The 18,682-nt window shown below is 58.5% G+C and overlaps 2 protein-coding genes across 10 annotated transcripts in view; one reads left to right on the forward strand and one right to left on the reverse strand.

Moving 5' to 3' along the window:
• The window catches only part of TNXB (tenascin XB), a 52,982-nt gene extending 39,453 nt beyond the window's left edge, over positions 1-13,529 (forward strand). For 4 of the 5 annotated variants that reach the window (XM_041772719.1, XM_041772729.1, XM_041772750.1 and 1 more), the window contains 18 exons: positions 2,170-2,502; positions 4,420-4,737; positions 5,124-5,474; positions 6,836-7,111; positions 8,317-8,604; positions 9,374-9,697; positions 9,994-10,329; positions 10,610-10,732; positions 10,839-10,982; positions 11,126-11,245; positions 11,348-11,491; positions 11,590-11,720; positions 11,834-11,966; positions 12,061-12,212; positions 12,305-12,401; positions 12,487-12,648; positions 12,727-12,890; positions 13,228-13,529. In XM_041772719.1, the coding sequence (XP_041628653.1) occupies positions 2,170-2,502; positions 4,420-4,737; positions 5,124-5,474; positions 6,836-7,111; positions 8,317-8,604; positions 9,374-9,697; positions 9,994-10,329; positions 10,610-10,732; positions 10,839-10,982; positions 11,126-11,245; positions 11,348-11,491; positions 11,590-11,720; positions 11,834-11,966; positions 12,061-12,212; positions 12,305-12,401; positions 12,487-12,648; positions 12,727-12,890; positions 13,228-13,332 (3,701 nt within the window). In that variant the 3' untranslated portion in view covers positions 13,333-13,529. The remainder of the gene's footprint in view (positions 1-2,169; positions 2,503-4,419; positions 4,738-5,123; positions 5,475-6,835; positions 7,112-8,316; positions 8,605-9,373; positions 9,698-9,993; positions 10,330-10,609; positions 10,733-10,838; positions 10,983-11,125; positions 11,246-11,347; positions 11,492-11,589; positions 11,721-11,833; positions 11,967-12,060; positions 12,213-12,304; positions 12,402-12,486; positions 12,649-12,726; positions 12,891-13,227) is intronic. The other variant, XM_041772740.1, reaches the window with a different exon arrangement.
• Positions 13,017-18,566, reverse strand: LOC121500818 (steroid 21-hydroxylase). 5 transcript variants are annotated; one of them, XM_041772950.1, is made up of 10 exons: positions 15,879-18,566; positions 15,701-15,790; positions 15,438-15,592; positions 15,254-15,349; positions 15,054-15,155; positions 14,868-14,954; positions 14,506-14,706; positions 14,108-14,286; positions 13,923-14,026; positions 13,017-13,817 (listed from the first exon to the last, which is right to left on the reverse strand). In XM_041772950.1, the coding sequence occupies exons 1-10, from the start codon at positions 16,075-16,077 to the stop codon at positions 13,552-13,554; spliced, it is 1,479 nt and encodes a 492-aa protein (XP_041628884.1). In that variant the 5' UTR covers positions 16,078-18,566; the 3' UTR covers positions 13,017-13,551. The 5 variants fall into 5 exon arrangements, with proteins under 5 accessions (XP_041628884.1, XP_041628865.1, XP_041628874.1 ...); XM_041772931.1 differs by having other exon boundaries at positions 13,017-14,026; XM_041772940.1 differs by having other exon boundaries at positions 14,868-15,155.
• Between the last annotated feature and the right edge of the window lie 116 nt (positions 18,567-18,682).

An 18,682-nucleotide genomic window follows, 5' to 3' on the forward strand; every position in this document is an offset into this window, starting at 1 on the left:
TAGCCCGATGTGGGACTCTATCCCGGGACCCAGGGATCATGCCCTGGGCCAAAGCGAGGTGCTAAACCATTGAGCCAGCCTAGTGTCCCTTTTTTTTTTTTTAAAGATTTTATTTATTTATTCATGAGAGACACAGAGAGACAGAGAGGCAGAGACACAGGCAGAGGGGATGTGGAGCATTTTTTCATGTGTCTGTTGGCCATGTGTAGGTCTTCTTTTTTTAATTAAATTAAATTAAATTAATTTTTAAATTTATTATTATTATTTATGTGTAGGTCTTCTTTTTTTTAATTTTAATTTTTATTTATGATAGTCACACAGAGAGAGAGAGAGAGGCAGAGACACAGGCAGAGGGAGAAGCAGGCTCCATGTACTGGGAGCCTGACGTGGGATTCGATCCTGGGTCTCCAGGATCGTGCCCTGGGCCAAAGGCAGGCACCAAACCACTGCGCCACCCAGGGATCCCTATGTGTAGGTCTTCTTTGGAGAAATGTCTGTCGTGTCTTCTGCCCATTTCTTGATTGGGTTATTTGTTCTTTGGGGGTTGAGTTTGATAAGTTCTTTATAGATTTTTGGTACTAGCCCTTTATCTGATAAGACATTTGCAAATATCTTCTCCCATTCTGTCAGTTGTCTTTTGATTTTTGTCAACTGTTTCCTTTGCTGTGCAAAAGGTTTTTATCTTGATGAAGTCCCAGTAGCTCATTTTTGCCTTTGTTTCCCTTGCCTTTGGAGATGTGTCTAGCAAGAAGCTGCTGCAGCCAATGTTGAAGAGGTTGCTACTTGTGTTCTCCTCTAGGGTTTTGATGGATTCCTGTCTCACACTTAGATCTTTCATTCATTTTGAGTCTATTTTTGTGTCTGATGTAAGAAGGGGTCCAGTTTCATTCTTCTGCATGTGGCTGTCCAATTTTCCCAACACTGTTTATTGAAGAGACTGTCTTTGTTCCAGTGGATATTTTTTCCTGCTTTGTCAAACATTATTTGACCATAGAGTTGAAGGCCATTTCTGGGTTCTCTATTCAGTGTCAGCTCGATTCTGATGCCCCATGAGAACAGAGTTTCTCTGTGTGCCATGAGGGAGAGCCCAGCACCCTGGAGAGAGCCTTCTGTAGGGGTGGGGCTCACCGCCTCTATGAGACTAAGTGAGAGGCTCTATGAGGTTCCTTCTCCTCTCCTGAAGATACTTCACACAGAGGACCAATTTCACACAGCCCCTCTGACTCCTGGGGGATGGGCCTCTTTTTTCTACATATGTTCACAGGAGTGTGGCAGGAGGAGGAGGACGGGGGAATGATCAGATAATAGATGTTAGAACAGCTGCCAACTGAAAGGAAAACTGTTATCCACTGTTCAATTTTATGACCTGTCACACAAATCACAAGCACACACAAAGTAAGGAGGGCAGTGTAAGGAACGCATGGCACTTCCCCACAGCCCCCACCAAATTATTAATTTTTATATTCCAGGATTTCTTTCTAAGTCCACATTATTCTAGTGAAATGAATATCAACATTAAGCAATATTTGAAAAATAGGAGGAAAAATCTGCCATCAGAATACCTTTTGACCCAAAAACTGCCATTAATAATAATGTCCAAAACACATCCTCTCCCTGTATGTTTTCAAAAGCAGAGTGTACACGTAATTCCTGGTTCTTCCTTTGTTTTTGTACATAACTTACATTGTGAGGGTCTATTCTGTGGCTGTACAACCTGCATTAATCATCATCTTAATGGTTATTTGATGCTATGTGGTAAAATTGCCATAACAAAATTAATCATCATCCCTGGGTCATTTCGATTGCTGACACATTCTGCTGTTATGGATGATCCCATAAGGGACTCCCATGGCACAACTTTTTCCAACTTTTTCATAATTTTTGTAGGATGGCTGCCCAAATGGGATTTGGGTCAAAGGACATGAGATGTATTTTGGCTTCTACCCACATGACTGAATTGCCTTCTTGAATGTTTATGGTCCTGGCCAGTCCAGTATGAAGGGGATTGGGGCCTGTCTAGCACTCTCCATCAATTAATTACCAGTTGCCTACCCCGAGGTTCTCCAGCTTCTGTTGAAAGCTGGAAGAGTCTGCTGCTTGCACTGTGTTGTCCCTATTGACATGAGCAGTACTTGACAATGAAGCCACCATCCCTGTGTCTTCTCTCAGGCCCCCAGGATGAGGTGGAGGAGACCCCCAGCCCCACAGAACCCAGCACAGAGGCCCCAGAGCCCCCCAAGGAGCCCCTCCTTGGGGAGCTGATGGTGACGGGATCCTCTCCAGACTCCCTGAGCCTCTCCTGGACCGTCCCCCAGGGCCACTTTGACTCCTTCACTGTCCAGTACAAGGACAGGGATGGGCGGCCCCAGGTGGTACGTGTCCCGGGCGACGAGAGTGAGGTGACCGTTGGGGGTCTGGAGCCGGGACGCAAGTACAAGATGCACCTGTATGGCCTGGACAGGGGGCGGCGCGTGGGCCCCGTGTCCACCGTGGGCCTGACCGGTGAGTGACAGCGGGGACCTTCAGGGTTGGGCTGGGTAAAGTCTCATTGGTGGAGCCTTCAGAGTGTCCTCCACTGGAAATCCAGGAACCTAAAGCCTCACCTAACCTGCCCTCCACCCAGTAACATGTCAGGACAGGTGCGATGTGGGGTGGAAGCCGAAAGCCAGGGACATGCCAGGCATGTGCCCGAGAGGCATGTGGGGTGGAAGCCTTCGAGGCAGTGATCCACTGACCCTTGTGTGGCTTTCTGTTTTGCCTGGGAACCCTGGAAAGATCTTGTGTGTGTGTGTGTGTGTGTGTGTGTGTGTGTGTGTATGCATAGTTGGGAAATGCCATGAAATATTAATTCATCCACTCAACAAATACCTAATATGTAAGATTGGACACACACAAAGAGAAGGAAGAGCATAAGGAGCTCCCGTGTGTCCATTGCCCTGTTGCAGCCTAGTATTAACTCCTGGCCAGTCTGGCTCCTCTGCACCCCGCCCACCCCTTGCCTTCCCCCCACTGGAATGTATTCTTCATTCACAGCTTTACTGGGATATAATTTACATACCTCAAAGTTCACCTGCTTTAAGTATACAGCGTAATGATTTTTAGTCTATTTACAGAGTTGTCCCACCCCTATCTAATTTCCTTTATGCCCAAAGAGCATTCCGTTGTATGGATATATTATTGCTGTATTGGTAAACTCAACCCAGATGCTCTATACTTCATCCCGTACTTCGTGGCTTCATGTTTAGTGTGTTACTCTTTTTAAAAAGACTATTTAAGAGGAGTCCGGGTGGCTCAGTGGGTTAAGCTTCCAGCTCTGGATTTCGGCTCGGGTCATGATCTCAAGGTCATGACTGGAGTTCACTGGAGTGAACCTGATCATGGCAGAGAGAAAGTTCTTATTATACTGGGGCTCCCGGGCATGGGGAGACAGGCTGCGAACCAGCCATCAGGCAAAGAGGTGTGTGTGTGTGTGTGTGTGTGTGTGTGTGTGTGTGTGTGTGTGGCAGGAGGTCCTGGGACCGGGCCAGGACCGGGCAGCACGCTTGAGCCAGCCTGCCGGGTACCCACAGGACAGCTGGGACCCAAGGTGGGAAGGTGTTAGCTTGGTGACAGCGTTAGAGTCAGATCCACGTCACAGCCGGTGCCAAGGCCTGGAAACTAGGATCATGGTGGCCCCTGAGAGGGACTGGGAGGATTTTGTGTGAGATCCTCTGAGTGGGGGAAGGAGTCCTGAGACAGGGGTAGAGCAGTAGGAGCAGTTCAGAAGGCAGGGACTCCTCCTGGGGATAGAGACGGTTGTTGCAATGTTAAGCTGAGCCCAGTGCCATCCCATCTGCACTGAAGGGCTCATCCTGGCCTCCTGTGAGGAACGGGTGGGCAAGGAGAGCAGGGAGGCAGGGAGCTCAGGGGGCAGGTGGTGACCCAGGTGGCAGGCGACAGCACTGGGATGGGCCCCAAGGCAGGCTGGTGGGGCTACAGGTATGGGGAGCTCAGGAGGCACTTAGGAGTGGGTTGGACACTCTGAGTCTGATGGCAGCTGGGGACGCAGACAGATCCAGGAAGCCTCCAGCGTCCTGGCTGGGGAAGGGTGAGGTGTTTGGGGTCTGAGCAAACACATGAGCCAAAGGGAGTGAGATGCCAAGGAGACCCTAGTGAAGGGAGGTCTAGGGCCCAGGATGCAGGGGAGGTGGGTACTGAAGAGAGCAGTGGGCAGGGGAAGGGCAGGTGAGGGCAGGGCAAGATGAGGATATGTGCCCAGAAGGCCAACACTGGAACCTGGGACATTAAGGGAAGAGTGGATGAGTTAGAGCCACCGTGGGTGGCAATGCTCTGCTCCTTATGATCTTATTTTTGTAGACACCTACTTAGAGGCTGACCTGCACATCCTCATCTGTCCCTGTATGTCTCTGTCCCCTCCAGAATATGAAGCTGTGACCACCCAAGCCCCATCTACCATGTCCTCTGAGCCTCCCATCAAGCCACACCTGGGGGAGCTGGCAGTGACCAAAGCCACCCCCAACTCCCTGCACCTGTCCTGGACCATCCCCGAGGGCCAGTTTGACCACTTCCTGGTCCAGTACAAGAATGGGGATGGGCAGCCCAAGGCGGTGAGGGTGCCAGGGCATGAAGACGGGGTCACCATCTCAGGCCTGGAGCCAGACCACAAGTACAAGATGAACCTGTATGGCTTCCACGGTGGCCAGCGCATGGGCCCCATCTCTGCCATTGGGGTGACAGGTGAGTAGCCAGGGGAAGCCTCAGGGTTGGGCCAGTGGCAGGACCCCCCTCTCTCAGGTAATGGGTGAGTGGGGTGCAGGAGGCCCTTCTGCTCAAGGTGCTCCCCCGCTGGGGCTCCCTGAGGACCGAGGGGGTCCTCCCGTGCAGAGAAGGGCGGACCTCCGTGAGCTGTGCTGCTGGCTGGACAGGCTTCCCCCTGGTTGACCCTGGAGGCTCCCAGCATGTTTGTGAGATGTGGGCTGAGCAAGCCCACCCAGCCCCGAGAATGGGCTTCACTGAACTGAATCGGGAGCCCCCAGACCCGGTCACAGCTTCTCCATCCTTCTAAGACCTGAGGACGTCTCCCGGGGACCCTGCCTCACCCTCACCACGTGCCTCTTTCTCAGCTGCAGAAGAAGAGACGCCAACGCCCACCGAGGTGGAGGAGACCCCCAGCTCCCCAGAACCCAGCACAGAGGCCCCAGAGCCCCCCAAGGAGCCCCTCCTGGGGGAGCTGACGGTGACGGGATCCTCCCCAGACTCCCTGAGCCTCTCGTGGACCGTCCCCCAGGGCGACTTTGACTCCTTCACTGTCCAGTACAAGGACAGGGATGGGCGGCCCCAGGTGGTACGTGTCCCGGGTGACGAGAGTGAGGTGACCGTTGGGGGTCTGGAGCCGGGACGCAAGTACAAGATGCACCTGTATGGCCTGGACAGGGGGCGCCGCGTGGGCCCCGTGTCCACCGTGGGCCTGACCGGTGAGTGACAGCAAGCACCCTGTCCCCTAAGTCTCCTGTTTCGTCTTGCTTTCCTCCTTTCCTCACAAATGGTCACTTCGGTCCCTCTCTTTTCTCACGTGGCACTAATATCCTTCCTCATCCTTTACTCACGAAGGATGTAGGAGACTGTTCAGGCTTAGTTGGCAAGTACCCTTCACTTCATAAATTTACCTGTCCGCTTTCCTTTCTTATCAGCAACCTTAAACTTGTTGAAATATTCATATATGGCCTCTCAGGCTCCCAGACCGGGTATTTTAGTGACTCAGACCACGTCTCTGGTCTGCAGTGGCTCTGGTCTTTAGTGGCTGCAGAACCATGTCTCTGGGTCTGAATCCTGCTCTGAACCACTGACTGTGTGAATTCCGACCATATCTTAACTTCTCCGCCTTAGATCCACGCACAGTGGCAATGACAATACTAGAGGCACGTACTTCATATTTTGTGGGAGGATCCTCGTGCCTGTGTGTAAAGTGCTCACAGCCACACCTGGGATGCACTAAGCACTTTAGAAGAGCTTGCTACAAGACATTTATTTCATAGCCTGGGGAAAGCACTCCCTCTCTTTCGAAGGGTCGCACCATTGACCCATCAGCCTCCTCCGCTCTGTTCCAGCCTCTCTGCCCACAGAGTCCCCCATCAGCCTCCTCCGCTCTGTTCCAGCCTCTCTGCCCACAGAGTCCCCCGCAGCCCCCGGCCTGGGGGAGCTGGCCATGGCCACTGTGACCTCCGACACTGTGTGCCTCTCATGGACGGTGGCCCAGGGCCCCTTCCACTCCTCCTGGTCCAGCACAGGGATGTGCAGGGGCACCCCAGGTGGTGCCTGTGGCTCGAGGCCTTCGCGAGATCACTATTTCGGGTCTGGACCCACCTGCAAGTACAAGTCCCTGCTCTTCGGGCTCCAGGATGAGAAACGCCATGGTCCTGTGTCTGTAGACACAAAGACGTGTGATGCTGGAGGCCCTCATGGGTGCTTGTGCCTCCAGACAGGCCTTCACCCCCTTGTGGTGACAATTAATGTCCTGTTTCTATACTCCAAGCTCCAGAGCTGGGGCCTCCTGACCTGATTATTTACTGGGTCCAGTAAAAGCCAGGTCCAGAGCTACCCCTGACCCCTCTCATTCTCATCCTTCTCCCTACTTGTCCTACATCCTGGGGATGCTGCTGGCTAACCTGGTTCATCTTTTTCCCTGTTCCTCTGCTGGCCTGCTTCCTGCCAGGTGGCCTAGCCACTCCCTCCAAGCTCTCAGAACCAGCTCCCAGAGCCCTAGCATCCTGACGAAGCTCTACCGGCTTCTGTCACCGTTTCTGTCACTTTCCATACACCTCTCTGTCTACTCCAGGCCCAGACACAAAACCTCCCAGCCTTGGGGAGCTGACAGTGACAGATGTGACCCCAGACTCCATTAGCCTCTCGTGGACGGTCCCCGAGGGTGAATTCGACTCCTTCGTGGTCCAATACAAGGACAGGGATGGGCAGCCCCGGGGGGTGCCTGTGGCCGCAGACCAGCGTGAGGTCACCATCCCTGGCCTGGAGCCCAGCAGGAAGTACAGGTTCCTGCTCTACGGGCTGGCGGGCAGGAAGCGCTTGGGCCCCATCTCTGCCGACAGCAGCACAGGTGAGCCCCAGCCTTGCACCCCATGTTTTCTAGAGTTGCCTCTGACTTAAGCCCCAAGAGCTGCCCCCCACTGGCCTATCCCTGCCTTCAGCCTTTACAGCAGCAAGAGCAAACATTTACTGAGCCTCCATCATGTGCCAGGTTCTATTCTAAGTATTTTATATGTACATTATTCCCTTCACTCACTGACTGCTGATGTCATAAAAAGAATCCAGTCTTTGGAGCTAAGCAGACCCATGTTCAAATTCCAATTGCCAGTGGTGTGGCCACAGACAAGCTACTTCTTTCCCTCGAACCACAGTTACTATACCTGCATATGCATAATAAATATGGATCAGCACTTAATAAATGTTCCCATCCTCCCCTCTGTCCCAGCCGAGGCAGGAGGTGGAAAATATGGAAGGGTTTGGCTGTAGAAAGACTATGGAAAAATCTGGAGTCATTGTGCCTATTACTCAGCCCCCTGAGGAAAGGGTGGAGGTGGGTCACTGACCCTTACCTCCCTCCCAGGACCATGAGTCACCCTGGCCAGATGGGGATGGGGCACACAGTCAGTTGGGACACTCAGACTCCAAACCCTCATTATGGGCACTGAATACAGGCTTCTCCTCTGACCCCATCAGCTAACGCCTGTTCCCGCCAGGGCAGGTCTCCTCTGTGTTCTGCTCTCCCCTTTGTTCTACCCCGGCTGCCCCCCTGCCAACCCTGCCCTGGTCCAGTGGTGTTAGTGGAGGGCTGGAAAGTGGGTAGGAGGATGGCCCAGGCTGATAGCAAGAGAGAGGAGGTCATGGCCAAGCCATGGGAGCCCACAAGCTTGGCTGGCTGCCCAGCCCAGCTCTTAGTGTTTAGGGGTGTTTCCCTGACAACCCAGATACACTCTGGGAACCTTTCTCGGCTCTGGCCACCTCCTGCTCGAGGGATCAGGGGCCAGGGAGAAACTGTGGCCTTTCTCTACACCCCCAGGGACACTGTCTCACAAGGTGATCTTCTCTGCATTTACTGCACCCTGATCACAGCAGGGAGGGAGTGGGGGCAGGGGCAGTGGCCTCCAGCAGAGAGATCAAGCTGCTCGCTTTTCTTCCTTTCAGGCAGACTGAAGCCACAGTGCAGGGACCCTTTCCTAGACCCTCATGTCTCCAAGAAGCTGCCAGGGCTGCAGTAAAGGTAGCTCTTAACTAAGGTCTCTCCTCCCACTCTGTTTACAGCTCCCCTGGAGAAGGAGCAGCAGCACCCACCCCGCCTCGGAGAGCTGACAGTGATAGATGAGACCCCCAACTCCCTGAGCCTCTCATGGACGGTAGCCCAGGGCCTCTTTGATTCCTTTGTGGTCCAGTACAGGGACCCAGCTGGGCAGCCCCGGGCAGTGCCTGTGGCCAAAGACCAGCGGGACGTCACCATACAGGGCCTGGAGCCTGGCAGAAAATACAAATTCCTGCTCTATGGGATCCACGGAAGACAGCACTTGGGCCCCATCTCCGTCCTGGGAGTGACAGGTGAGCATGAGTGGGCCTGGGAGGAAGGGAGGTGCAGTGGGGCGAGCTCCGATGGTAACCCGAGGAGTCCATCCAAAGCAGGAGCCAGGGCAGCCAAGGCAGGCACAAGGAAAGGCCCTGGCAGTGGTCCCCTGTCTCCCAGCCCCCATGCTGCCCAGCACCGCCAGCTGTTTCCCTCACTCTACTGAGGCAGCTCTTACCTCCCCGCGGGCAGCCTTGCCAGATAGGGGCAGACCCCCTCCTGTGGATGAGTCAGGAGCATTTTTTCCCAAGTGGAAAATAACTGGAAAAGAAAATAGGTGAGGGGCATAGCAACCAGAAGTGGCTACAGTGATGGAGCTGGGAGTTATTAACACCCAGCTGAGGTCAGCAGGATGGGGCCCATCGGCCCGACCTGGTTGGTACGATCTGCCCTTCCAGTTTACCAGCCAGCTCTGTCCTCAGCTATGCACCCCCACTCCACCACCCTGGACCACATGCCCACCCCCAGCTCTTCCTGCCTTGGGCCAGGAGCATAGGCACCCAGACATGGTGGGGAGGGAGCAGGCTGTGCACGCACATCAAGATGAGACACCCAGAATACATGGAGGAGGAGGAGAAGCAAGTATCTGATGGGGCCACAGTGCTGGTGCTCAGAGAGGCCGGGGTTGGGGGGTGGGAGGCAAGAATCAGTGCCAAAGCAGGGAAAGGGGAGATTCAAGAGAAGGACGATGCTAGTAGAGCCTTGGTCACCCCTGCTCAGCTTCTCCCCTGGGCTTCTCCCGCGCAGCCCCGGAAGCGGACACACCAGCCCCCTGGAGCCCGGCCACAGAGGCCCCTGAGCCCCCTGAAGGGCCCCACCTAAGGACACTGGCAGTGAGCGACATAACCCCAGACTCTCTGCACCTGTTGTGGAATGTGGCCCAGGGCCCCTTTGACTCTTTCGTGGTCCAGTATCAGGACACAGATGGGCAGCCCCAGGCCTTGCTCGTGGGTGGCAACCAGAACAAGGTCCTAGTGTCAGGCCTGGAGCCCAGCACCTCCTACCAGTTCTTCCTCTATGGCCTCCATGGAGGGAAGCGCCTGGGGCCTATCTCAGCTGAGGGCACCACAGGTACCGCGGGGCAAGGGCCCCATATCTAGGCCTCATCCACCTCAGGTCTGGGACTGGAAGGGCTAAAGGGGGTGCCCAGAGGCAGTGACTGGAGGGCAGTGTGGAGGGAGGAAGGGGTGCAGCAGCCGCCCGTGGCGCTCCACACACATGCTCACATGGGCCCCAGCTGAGTACCTGCCTTGCATGAGCTCCACCACCTCACGTATGAGAAACTTGGGGCCGGGGTGGGGTGGTGGAAGAGACCTGCTCCAGCCCACCGACGTGGTGTGCTTTTGTCTCCCACCCACTCTGTGCAGGGCCTGCTCCTGCCGGTCTGACCCCAGGGGAGCCAGGGCCCCGCCTGTCCCAGCTGTCAGTGACTGATGTGACCACCAGTTCGCTGCGGCTCAACTGGGAGGCCCCATCGGAGGCCTTTGACTCCTTCCTGCTCCGTTTTGGGGTCCCATCACCAAGCACTCTAGAGCCCCACTCACGTCCTCTGCTGCAGCGGGAGTTGACGGTGCCCGGGACGCAGCGCTCAGCCGTGCTCCGGGACCTGCATCCGGGGACCCTGTACAGCCTTACATTGTATGGGCTGCGTGGGCCCCATAAGGCCGACAGCATCCAGGGCACAGCCCGTACCCTCAGCCCAGGTAAGGCCCCACAGTGGGCACATTCGTGTGCTGCCCTGATGTGAGAGGTCTTTGTACCTTGGGGGGGCGGGACTAGTGCCTCTGCCAGAGGGGAGGTTGGTGTGTGGTGGGGCTGAGGGGAATCTCCAGAGTCTTCCTCTCTGAGGTCTGGAGGAAAGTGCTGGTGGTGAGCAGGTGTGCAGCCACTGGGGCCCTGGGAAAGAGCAGGGCAGGGGATCCCGAGGCAGGAGCCTCCCTGCCCGGCACCCTCTGACATTCCTCGGCACACCTCTCCCCTCAGTTCTGGAAAGCCCCCGGGACCTTCAGTTCAGGGAAATCAGGGAAACGTCGGCCCAGGTCAGCTGGATGCCTCCACCATCCAGAGTGGACAGTTTCAAAGTTTCCTACCAGCTGGCAGATGGAGGTGACCACCTTTTGCCCCCCTTTTGCCCTCCCGCCCCCTGCAGTCTGCTCACCCTGTGGCTCTTGCCTGCTTCCCTGGGCAAACTCCCAAGCCTGTGTGTTTTCAGGGGAGCCACAGAGTGTGCAGGTGGATGGCCAAGCCCGGACCCAGAAACTCCAGGGGCTGATGCCAGGCTCTCACTATGAGGTGACCGTGGTCTCTGTCCGTGGCTTTGAGGAGAGTGAGCCTCTCACAGGCTACCTCACCACAGGTGAGATGGGCTAGGTCCCCGACAGGATGAGGGGGAAGGAGGTGTGAGAGGATTCGACTGTGGACAGGAGGCCCATAGAGCTTGGGAAGGTGAGGCGTGGAGAGGGGAGCGGGGACAGCTCTGAGCCTCCTCCCTTCTCCCAGTTCCTGATGGCCCCACCCAGCTTCGTGCACTGAACTTGACGGAGGGATCAGCTCTGCTGCACTGGAAGCCTCCTCAGGCCCCCGTGGACACATATAACATCCGTGTCACAGCCCCAGGGGGTGAGCTGGGCTGAGGCCTCCCGAGGGGACTTGGTCGGGGAGGGGACAGAGGCTCTGGCAGGGCACCGAGGGGGCAGAGGCTGATGCTCACCCCACCTCCAGACCCCCCACTGCAGGCCTCGGCCCCTGGCAGCGCGGTGGAGTACCCTCTGGGGGGCCTGAGGCTCCACACCAACTACACAGCGACTGTGCGTGGTCTCCGGGGCCCCAACCTCACCTCCCCAGCCAGCATCACCTTCACCACAGGTACAGCCTGGGAGGTGTGTGCCACAGGGGCAGGGGAGGTCATCTCTATCTCCATCTCCATCTGCATCTCCATCTTCTCTTCCCACCTCCCCTCCCAGGGCTGGAAGCCCCCCAGGACTTGGAGGCCAAGGAAGTAACCCCCCGCATGGCCCTGCTCACTTGGACCGAGCCCCAAGTCCCGCCGACTAGCTACCTGCTCAGTGTCAACACCCTTGGTGGACAGACACAGGTGCTCCTCTCCCTCACTGGCCAGCCCCGCCGGTTCCAGGAGACGCTGCCCGTCCCCCACCTCTCCCAGCGGGTGCCCTGCCGGGCCCTGACCTGCCCCTCATCTATCCACAGGAGGTCCTGCTCCCAGGCGGGGCCACTTCTCACCAGCTTCTGGGCCTCTTTCCCTCCACCCCCTACAGCGTGTGGCTCCGGGCTGTGTGGGGCGAGAGCCTCACGCCGCCAGTGTCCACCTCCTTCACCACTGGTATTTGGCACCGGGACCTAAGGCGGGGGGCCGAGCGGGCGGCAGGGCACCGGGGTGTGGGGACAGGACCGGTCCGTCATTCTCCTCTCCCCAGGTGGACTTCGAATCCCCTTCCCTCGGGACTGCGGGGAAGAGATGCAGAACGGAGCCGGCACCTCCAGGACCACCACCATCTTCCTCAATGGCAACCGCGAGCGGCCCCTCCATGTGTTTTGTGACATGGAGACCGACGGGGGCGGCTGGCTGGTGGGTGGCGGGCAGAACGCCCAAGGGTCCGCGCGGGGCACGGGCTGTTGTGCCCGGAGCCATGGCTGATGGTGGCTCCCCCTGCGTCCCAGGTGTTCCAGCGCCGCATGGACGGACAGACAGACTTTTGGAGGGACTGGGAGGACTATGCCCACGGCTTCGGCAACATCTCTGGGGAGTTCTGGTTGGGTCAGTGCCTCACAGGGACGGGGCCCCTGCGGGGGCGGGGCCGGTGGATGGGGGGACTCTGGTGAGAGCACCTCCTTACCCCCAGGCAACGAGGCCCTGCACAGCCTGACAGAAGCGGGCGACTACTCCATGCGTGTGGACCTGCGGGCTGGGGACGAGGCCGTGTTCGCACAGTATGACTCCTTCCGAGTAGACTCCGCGGCGGAGTACTACCGCCTTCATCTGGACGGCTACCACGGCACAGCAGGTCAGGGGTGGGCCTGGGGCCCGTGGACAGTGGGGCAGGGGAGGGGAGGCCCTCACTGCCCCTTTCACACCGGTCCAGGGGACTCCATGAGCTACCATAGTGGCAGTGTCTTTTCCGCCCGTGACCGCGACCCCAACAACCTGCTCATCTCCTGCGCGGTGTCATACCGCGGGGCCTGGTGGTACAGGAACTGCCACTACGCCAACCTCAACGGGCTCTATGGAAGTACAGTGGACCACCAGGTGAGGGGCTGGGAGTGGCTCAGGGCTCAGCCTGCTGCGGGGTGGCGGGATGAGTGACAGAGCCGCTTGGTGCCTTGGGCTGTCATCTGTGAAATGAAACAATAATGCTAATCTCACCAGCTTATCTCAGGGAGACATGAGCACGATTTATTGGATGTAAAGGGCCAGCTTAGACTAAGCCTCAGGCCTTTGCAGTTGAGGATCATGAAGTGGGTGCGTGGGGAGGGTGATTGATTTCTGGGAACCATCTCCCCAGATGCCGGGGTGCAGGGTGTAGGCTGGGGAGCAGATGGGACGTCTGTCTGGCTCTGACTCTGTCTCAACAATCCTTTCCCAGGGGGTGAGCTGGTACTACTGGAAGGGCTTCGAGTTCTCTGTGCCCTTCACGGAAATGAAGCTCAGACCAAGAAGCTACCGGCCCCCAGCAGCCCAGGGAGGCTGACCACAGCTCACATCTCCGGCGCCCCAGTATGACTGCCGAGCACTGAGGGGTCGCGCTGAGAGAAGAGCCAGGGGCCACCCTCACTATCCAGCCACCGGAGGAGGGAGCCTTCTCCATCTGCGATCTCACAGCACCATGTTTACAGGGGGGAGGGAAGGGGTTTGTACGGGAGAAATAAAAGGAGAAACTGAAGCACACAGCCGTCGTGTGTCCTGCCTGTCACGGGTGCTGGCCACGTCCCAGGACCCCTGCCCCCCGGGGCTGCAGCTGCACCTGGAAAGGCTGCATGCTGAGGTTGACGCCGCAGCGGGCCCGGGGTTGCAGAGAGGGCAGGGTGCCCGCAGCGGGCATCAGCGTGAAGGCCCGGAGCAGCTGCGCCAGCACCACCAGGAGCTCAAGGCGTGCCAGCGGCTCCCCCAGGCACACGCGCGCCCCGCAGCCGAATGCCAGCACTCTGGGGCTGGCGCCGGGGACCAGGAAGCGATCTGCGGGCAGGAGGATGGAACCGGGGTCCAGTAGCGGTGGGGACTGGCCTCCGCCGCCCCCAGCCCTTGTGCCGCAGCCACCGCCCCTCCCCTGCCACCACGCACCGGGCCGGAACTCATGTGGCCGCTCCCAGACCGTCTCGTCTAAGTGGGCGCCTTGCAGGTTGGGGATGACAACCATGCCCTCGGGGATGTCGTAGCCCGAGATACTGAAAGGAAGGTGGAGTCAGAGGCCCACCAGGATCCCCTACCCTTTGGTCCCCTGTGTGCCCAGCTTTTAGGAGAGTCACCTGCTGGGCCGCGTGGTGCAGTGCGGCAGGGCCAGGGGCACGACGGGCCGCAGGCGCAGCACCTCGGCAACGGTGGCGCTGAGCAGGGGCAGGCGTGTGGGGTCTCTGTACGGGACTCGGGAGCCTGAAGCTCCAGGACCCAGCTCCCGATCCAGCTCTTCCTGCAGTCGCTGCTGAATCTGGGAAATGGGAGCAAGCCTGGTGTCTGGGGTGGGAACCCTGAGCTAGCTGACCCAGGCCTGCCTGGCCTCCCGGCCCCGGGCCCCTCCCTAGAGCAACCCAGTGGAGCCTTCGTGCCCACTGGGAGAAGCGCCCCTGGGTGAATGCAGCCCATGGGGGCGGGGGAGGGGCAGCGAACCGAGTTCCTGGGCCCCAGCCGGGCTGCCCCCAGGGCGCACCTCAGGGTGGTGAAGCAAGAACGCTACGGCCCAGGAGAGGGTGGTGGCCGTGGTCTCGGTGCCACCAATGAAAAGGTCCACCACGGACATGTGCACGTGTCCTTCGAGGAGCTGTCCACAGCCCTCTTCTGCTCTCAGCCTCCCCACCCTCTGGAGCATGTAGTCGGTCATGTCCCTCCACTGGCCTGCCACCATGCTCTCCTGTGGTGGGGAGGAGGAGCCGCCTGAGCACCGCTCGGAGAGAAGGGCTCAGGGAGCCCACCCGTCCAGCAGGTGCGCCACCGGAGGACCTGCCTGGCTCTGGGTCAGTAGGACCCCTGGGGGCAGACTGCGGGGGAGCCAGGCCCACGCGGCCTTCCCACCTTGTGCTGCCTCAGCTGCTTCTCTACAATGTGGTCCCGGTTCTCCAAGGCTCGCTTCAGCCTCCAGAGGCCTGGGTTGGGTAAAAACTGGGGCAGGGGGCAAAAGGGTGCAGCCACTGGCAAGGAGGCCTGCTCCCCCCGAACCACCCCTCCCAGGACCCAGGGAGTCTGGGCTGCACCCCTCACCCTGAGAAAGGGAATGATGTCCAACATTTGGATGGACCAGTGCTCCCAGGTTCTCATCAGGTCTTGAACACAGTCATGAAAGGTATGTACTAAGGTGTCCTCCTGCCGAAAAAAAAAAAGAAGAAAAAAGTTCAGGACCAGAGAGGCCAGGGAGGGGCTAAAGAAGGGCCCCAGCACATGGAGGGCAAGAAAACCTTGACCTTGTCTCCGAAGGTGAGGTGACAGATGATGGCGCAGGTGAGCAAAGAGAATTCCTTCTGGATGGCCACAGGGGTGCCAGCCTGGGCTCTCATGCGCTGCGGAGGAGGAACAGGAGCTAAGCAGGCCTGGCGCCGCAGGGCAAGGGGCAGCGGAGCTGGGGCGGCTGTGGGGCGGCAGCCTCACCTCACAGAACTCCTGGGTCAGCTGCTCCACCAGCGGCTCCATGGAGTTGCGGATGCCCAGCAGCAGGGCTGAGCGGGTGAGTTTCTTGTGAGCCTTCCACAGCAGGGAGTAGTCCCCCAGGGACAGGTCCTGATGGTGCAGAGACACCAGCTTATCTGCGAGTAGGAGAATAGGAGAGGGGAGGGACGGACCATGGGAGCCGCAGGCCGGCCTTCCCTGCCTCTGACAGCCCACGTCCCCTGGAGAACCGCCCCAGCCCTTACAGGATGGCGTCTGCGGTCTGCCGGCGAAGTCCACCCATTTCCTGACCATGGCTTCCTCGATGGTCCTCTTAGAATTCAGCACCACCACATCTGGGGAGGAATCAGAGTGGGGTGTCAGCAGGAAGGGGACCCTACCTCCCACGCGGTGGGGCTGGCGACGGAGCAGAGGCAGACTCACCTTGCAGCCCCAGGCGGAGCCTGTAGATGGGCCCCAGTTTCTGCGTCAAACCCAGCAGGTGGAGGGGAAGGTTGGGCTGCAGCAGGTGCAGGCAGCCAGGGACAAGAGGTGGGAGGTGCAGACCCCTGAGCTTCCACTTGCCCCACAGCAGGCGGGCACCAGCCAGCACAGTCAGCAGCAGCACCCCGAGGAGTAGCATGGCCAGAGACCCGTGCAAGGGCCCTGGCCGGGCCACTTATAGCTCCTGAGGCCCCACCATCCATCCTGTGCTCCGACTGTTCTGGGGCCTCCTTTGAGTCCTTCCGTCGGGTCCCGGCCCACTGTCCCGCCCACGTATTCCTGGAAGGGCATCGGCCTCCCTGGCCTTGGGGAGTCCACATCTCAAAGAACAGGTCCCTCATCCATCAAGAAGAAAGGAAGGGGAACGTGACCCTGACCTTTCTCCCGCAGCCGGAATCAATTTTCTGGCTGCACACCAACCACACAGGACAATGTGGCCACTCCCGGGCCTGCGCCCTCTCCCAGAGCCACCCACCTTGGACCACCATCCCGCCAAAGTTTTATCTCAGAGAGACCACGGCCAGCCCTGCCTAACATGCCCGTCCTGGCTTGCCCAAGGACAAAAGGAGATGCAAGCAGCCTGCGTGTTCTTCACCTACAGATGGGGTGACCTTTCGGCCTGGCCTGCCTGGGTCATCCAGGTTACACCTGCAGTCCCAGTGTAATTATTAACCATGCCCTATTTCAGTCTCAAAGTTGAAGAACCACATGCCCCCCCAGTCTGGAGCTCTTACTATGTCCTTGATATGCTCTGTGGTGGCAGGGGAAAGGCGCCAATTCGGGCTGGCTTGAGCCAAAAAGAACTCACTGTGCAGATATAGGGGGACCTCAGAGAACTGGAGCGAGCAGGAAAAGAGGGACTTCACTGACCTTGGAATCTGGGGGGTGGGGAGCACAGCTGCCCTCTCTTGCTCCTCCTTCCGAGTCTGCCTGCCCGCCCTCTCCTCTCTCCCTGCACTGGGCGGCTTGTGCTCCCTGCTACAGGCAGGATGGGACTGCCTCCCGGGACTGTTACAGGTCCGGCCCCAGGTCAAGGGAGGTCCCTGGCATGTTCGGTCATGAACCCTGCCCCCCCCCGCCCCCAATTGATGCCAAAGTCCCCAAGGAGGGACCCAACAGCTACAGCTGGGATGGAGGCCCAGCCCTATTCTGGGAGCTGTTGCAAGGCAGGTAGGGCAGGCAGGAACCACTTTAGGGGTGAGGAAGCAGCTGGGAGGCTCAAAGGAGGGGTGATAGCGGCCAGTGAGAGGTCAGGGCGGCCTGGGGTGGGAGTGAGGGCTTGGAAGTGAGCAGGTCCCACCCTGGCTCTGTGAACTGATCCCTGCACCCAGGAGGACTTAGACCTTCTCCCCCTTGGCTCTACCCAGAGAGCACAGGCTACGTGGCTGGAGACCCTGCATGGAAATGCTGGCCGTGCCACCGACCAGCTTGAGGGAGCCGCCATTGGGGGTCCTGATGAGGGAGCTCAGGTCCAGGGCTGGGAGGGAGCAAGCAGGGGTGGGATCTCAGGGTGGGGTGGGCAATGGCAGCTGCCTCCTTCCTCGTAGTTAACACCCCAGACCCAGGCCGCGTCTTGCCACCGCTGCAGCTGAATCCCCAGCTCTCATAAATGGCTTTATTCTGGCCCTGCTGACCAGCTCTGGAGAGAGACCTGATGGGCAGCCAAGGGGCCATGGCAGCAACAGCCTTGGGGAGCCTCTGAGACGTGGGTGGAGGCCAGAACCTCCCAAGGTTGCATGGCTTCGGAGGGGCTCCACAGGAAAGAACAGGGAGCTGGGAAGTTGGTCTGAGTGGGAACAAACCTTCATAAAGTGACCTGATGGCCTTGCTGGCCCCAGCTCTTCCACCCCACCTCCAAATCCAAATTTCAGACACGATGGGATTACATGCAGTGCCTCCAAGTGGCTTCTCCAGTGCCTCCAGTGCCCCTGGCCTCTGGGCCTTTCATGGTCTCCATCGTCTGCCTCAAGTGCCCTCACCCACCACCACCCTCTCCGCCTGATGCCTTAGCTTTCAGAACCCAAGTTAGATGTCACCTCCTCCAGGAAGCCTTCCCCTTCTCCCCTCCCCCAGACTGGGTCAGATGCCCCAACTACATGCCGCACAGGACCAGGCAGCTCCAGTCATTACATGTTTCAGAGGACGGGGACCTGGCCCAGGGCACAGCATGGAGTGAAAGTGCCACAAATTCCTGCTGCACGATCGGTTTCCATCAAAGCTGCTCTCGGCCAATTTCTCTCGCTGGTCTTCTAGGTCAGCCCCGAGACCCAAGGGGCACCGCCACATGGGGAGAGCTAGGCTGGCAGGTAGGGAGGGCTGGCCCAGTGTATTAATACACACATCACCAAGTCCTTGTACAACTCTGGGCAAGTCCCCTAACCACTGTAAGGAGATCAGGGGTCGGCTCCAAGCAGGAGACCCCAGGACTCACAGCTGCTCGAGGGCAGAGCGGGAAGCGCGTGGCCACCAGCCACTCTAACTAAGGCAGAAGAGCCGAGGCATGAGGCTGAGCACGAGCTGTGCCGGAGGCCCCCGCTGGCCACAGTGGGGCAGGGGAGCACCCCACACGCACAGCGGAAGGGAAGCTTCGGTGTGATGCCAGAGCCTTAGGGTACAGGCTGCTGGGTCACCAGTCCACTAGGGATGCTCCCAGTGCATTATCTGAGAGAGACACTCTCAAGGGTCATCCAGGCTCTGAGAACTGAAGATGATGCAAACCCTGGCCTCAGAAGCTGGCAAAGGTG

The sequence above is a fragment of the Vulpes lagopus genome, chromosome 1 (assembly GCF_018345385.1).
Source record: "Vulpes lagopus strain Blue_001 chromosome 1, ASM1834538v1, whole genome shotgun sequence".
Taxonomy (NCBI): Eukaryota; Metazoa; Chordata; class Mammalia; order Carnivora; family Canidae; genus Vulpes; species Vulpes lagopus.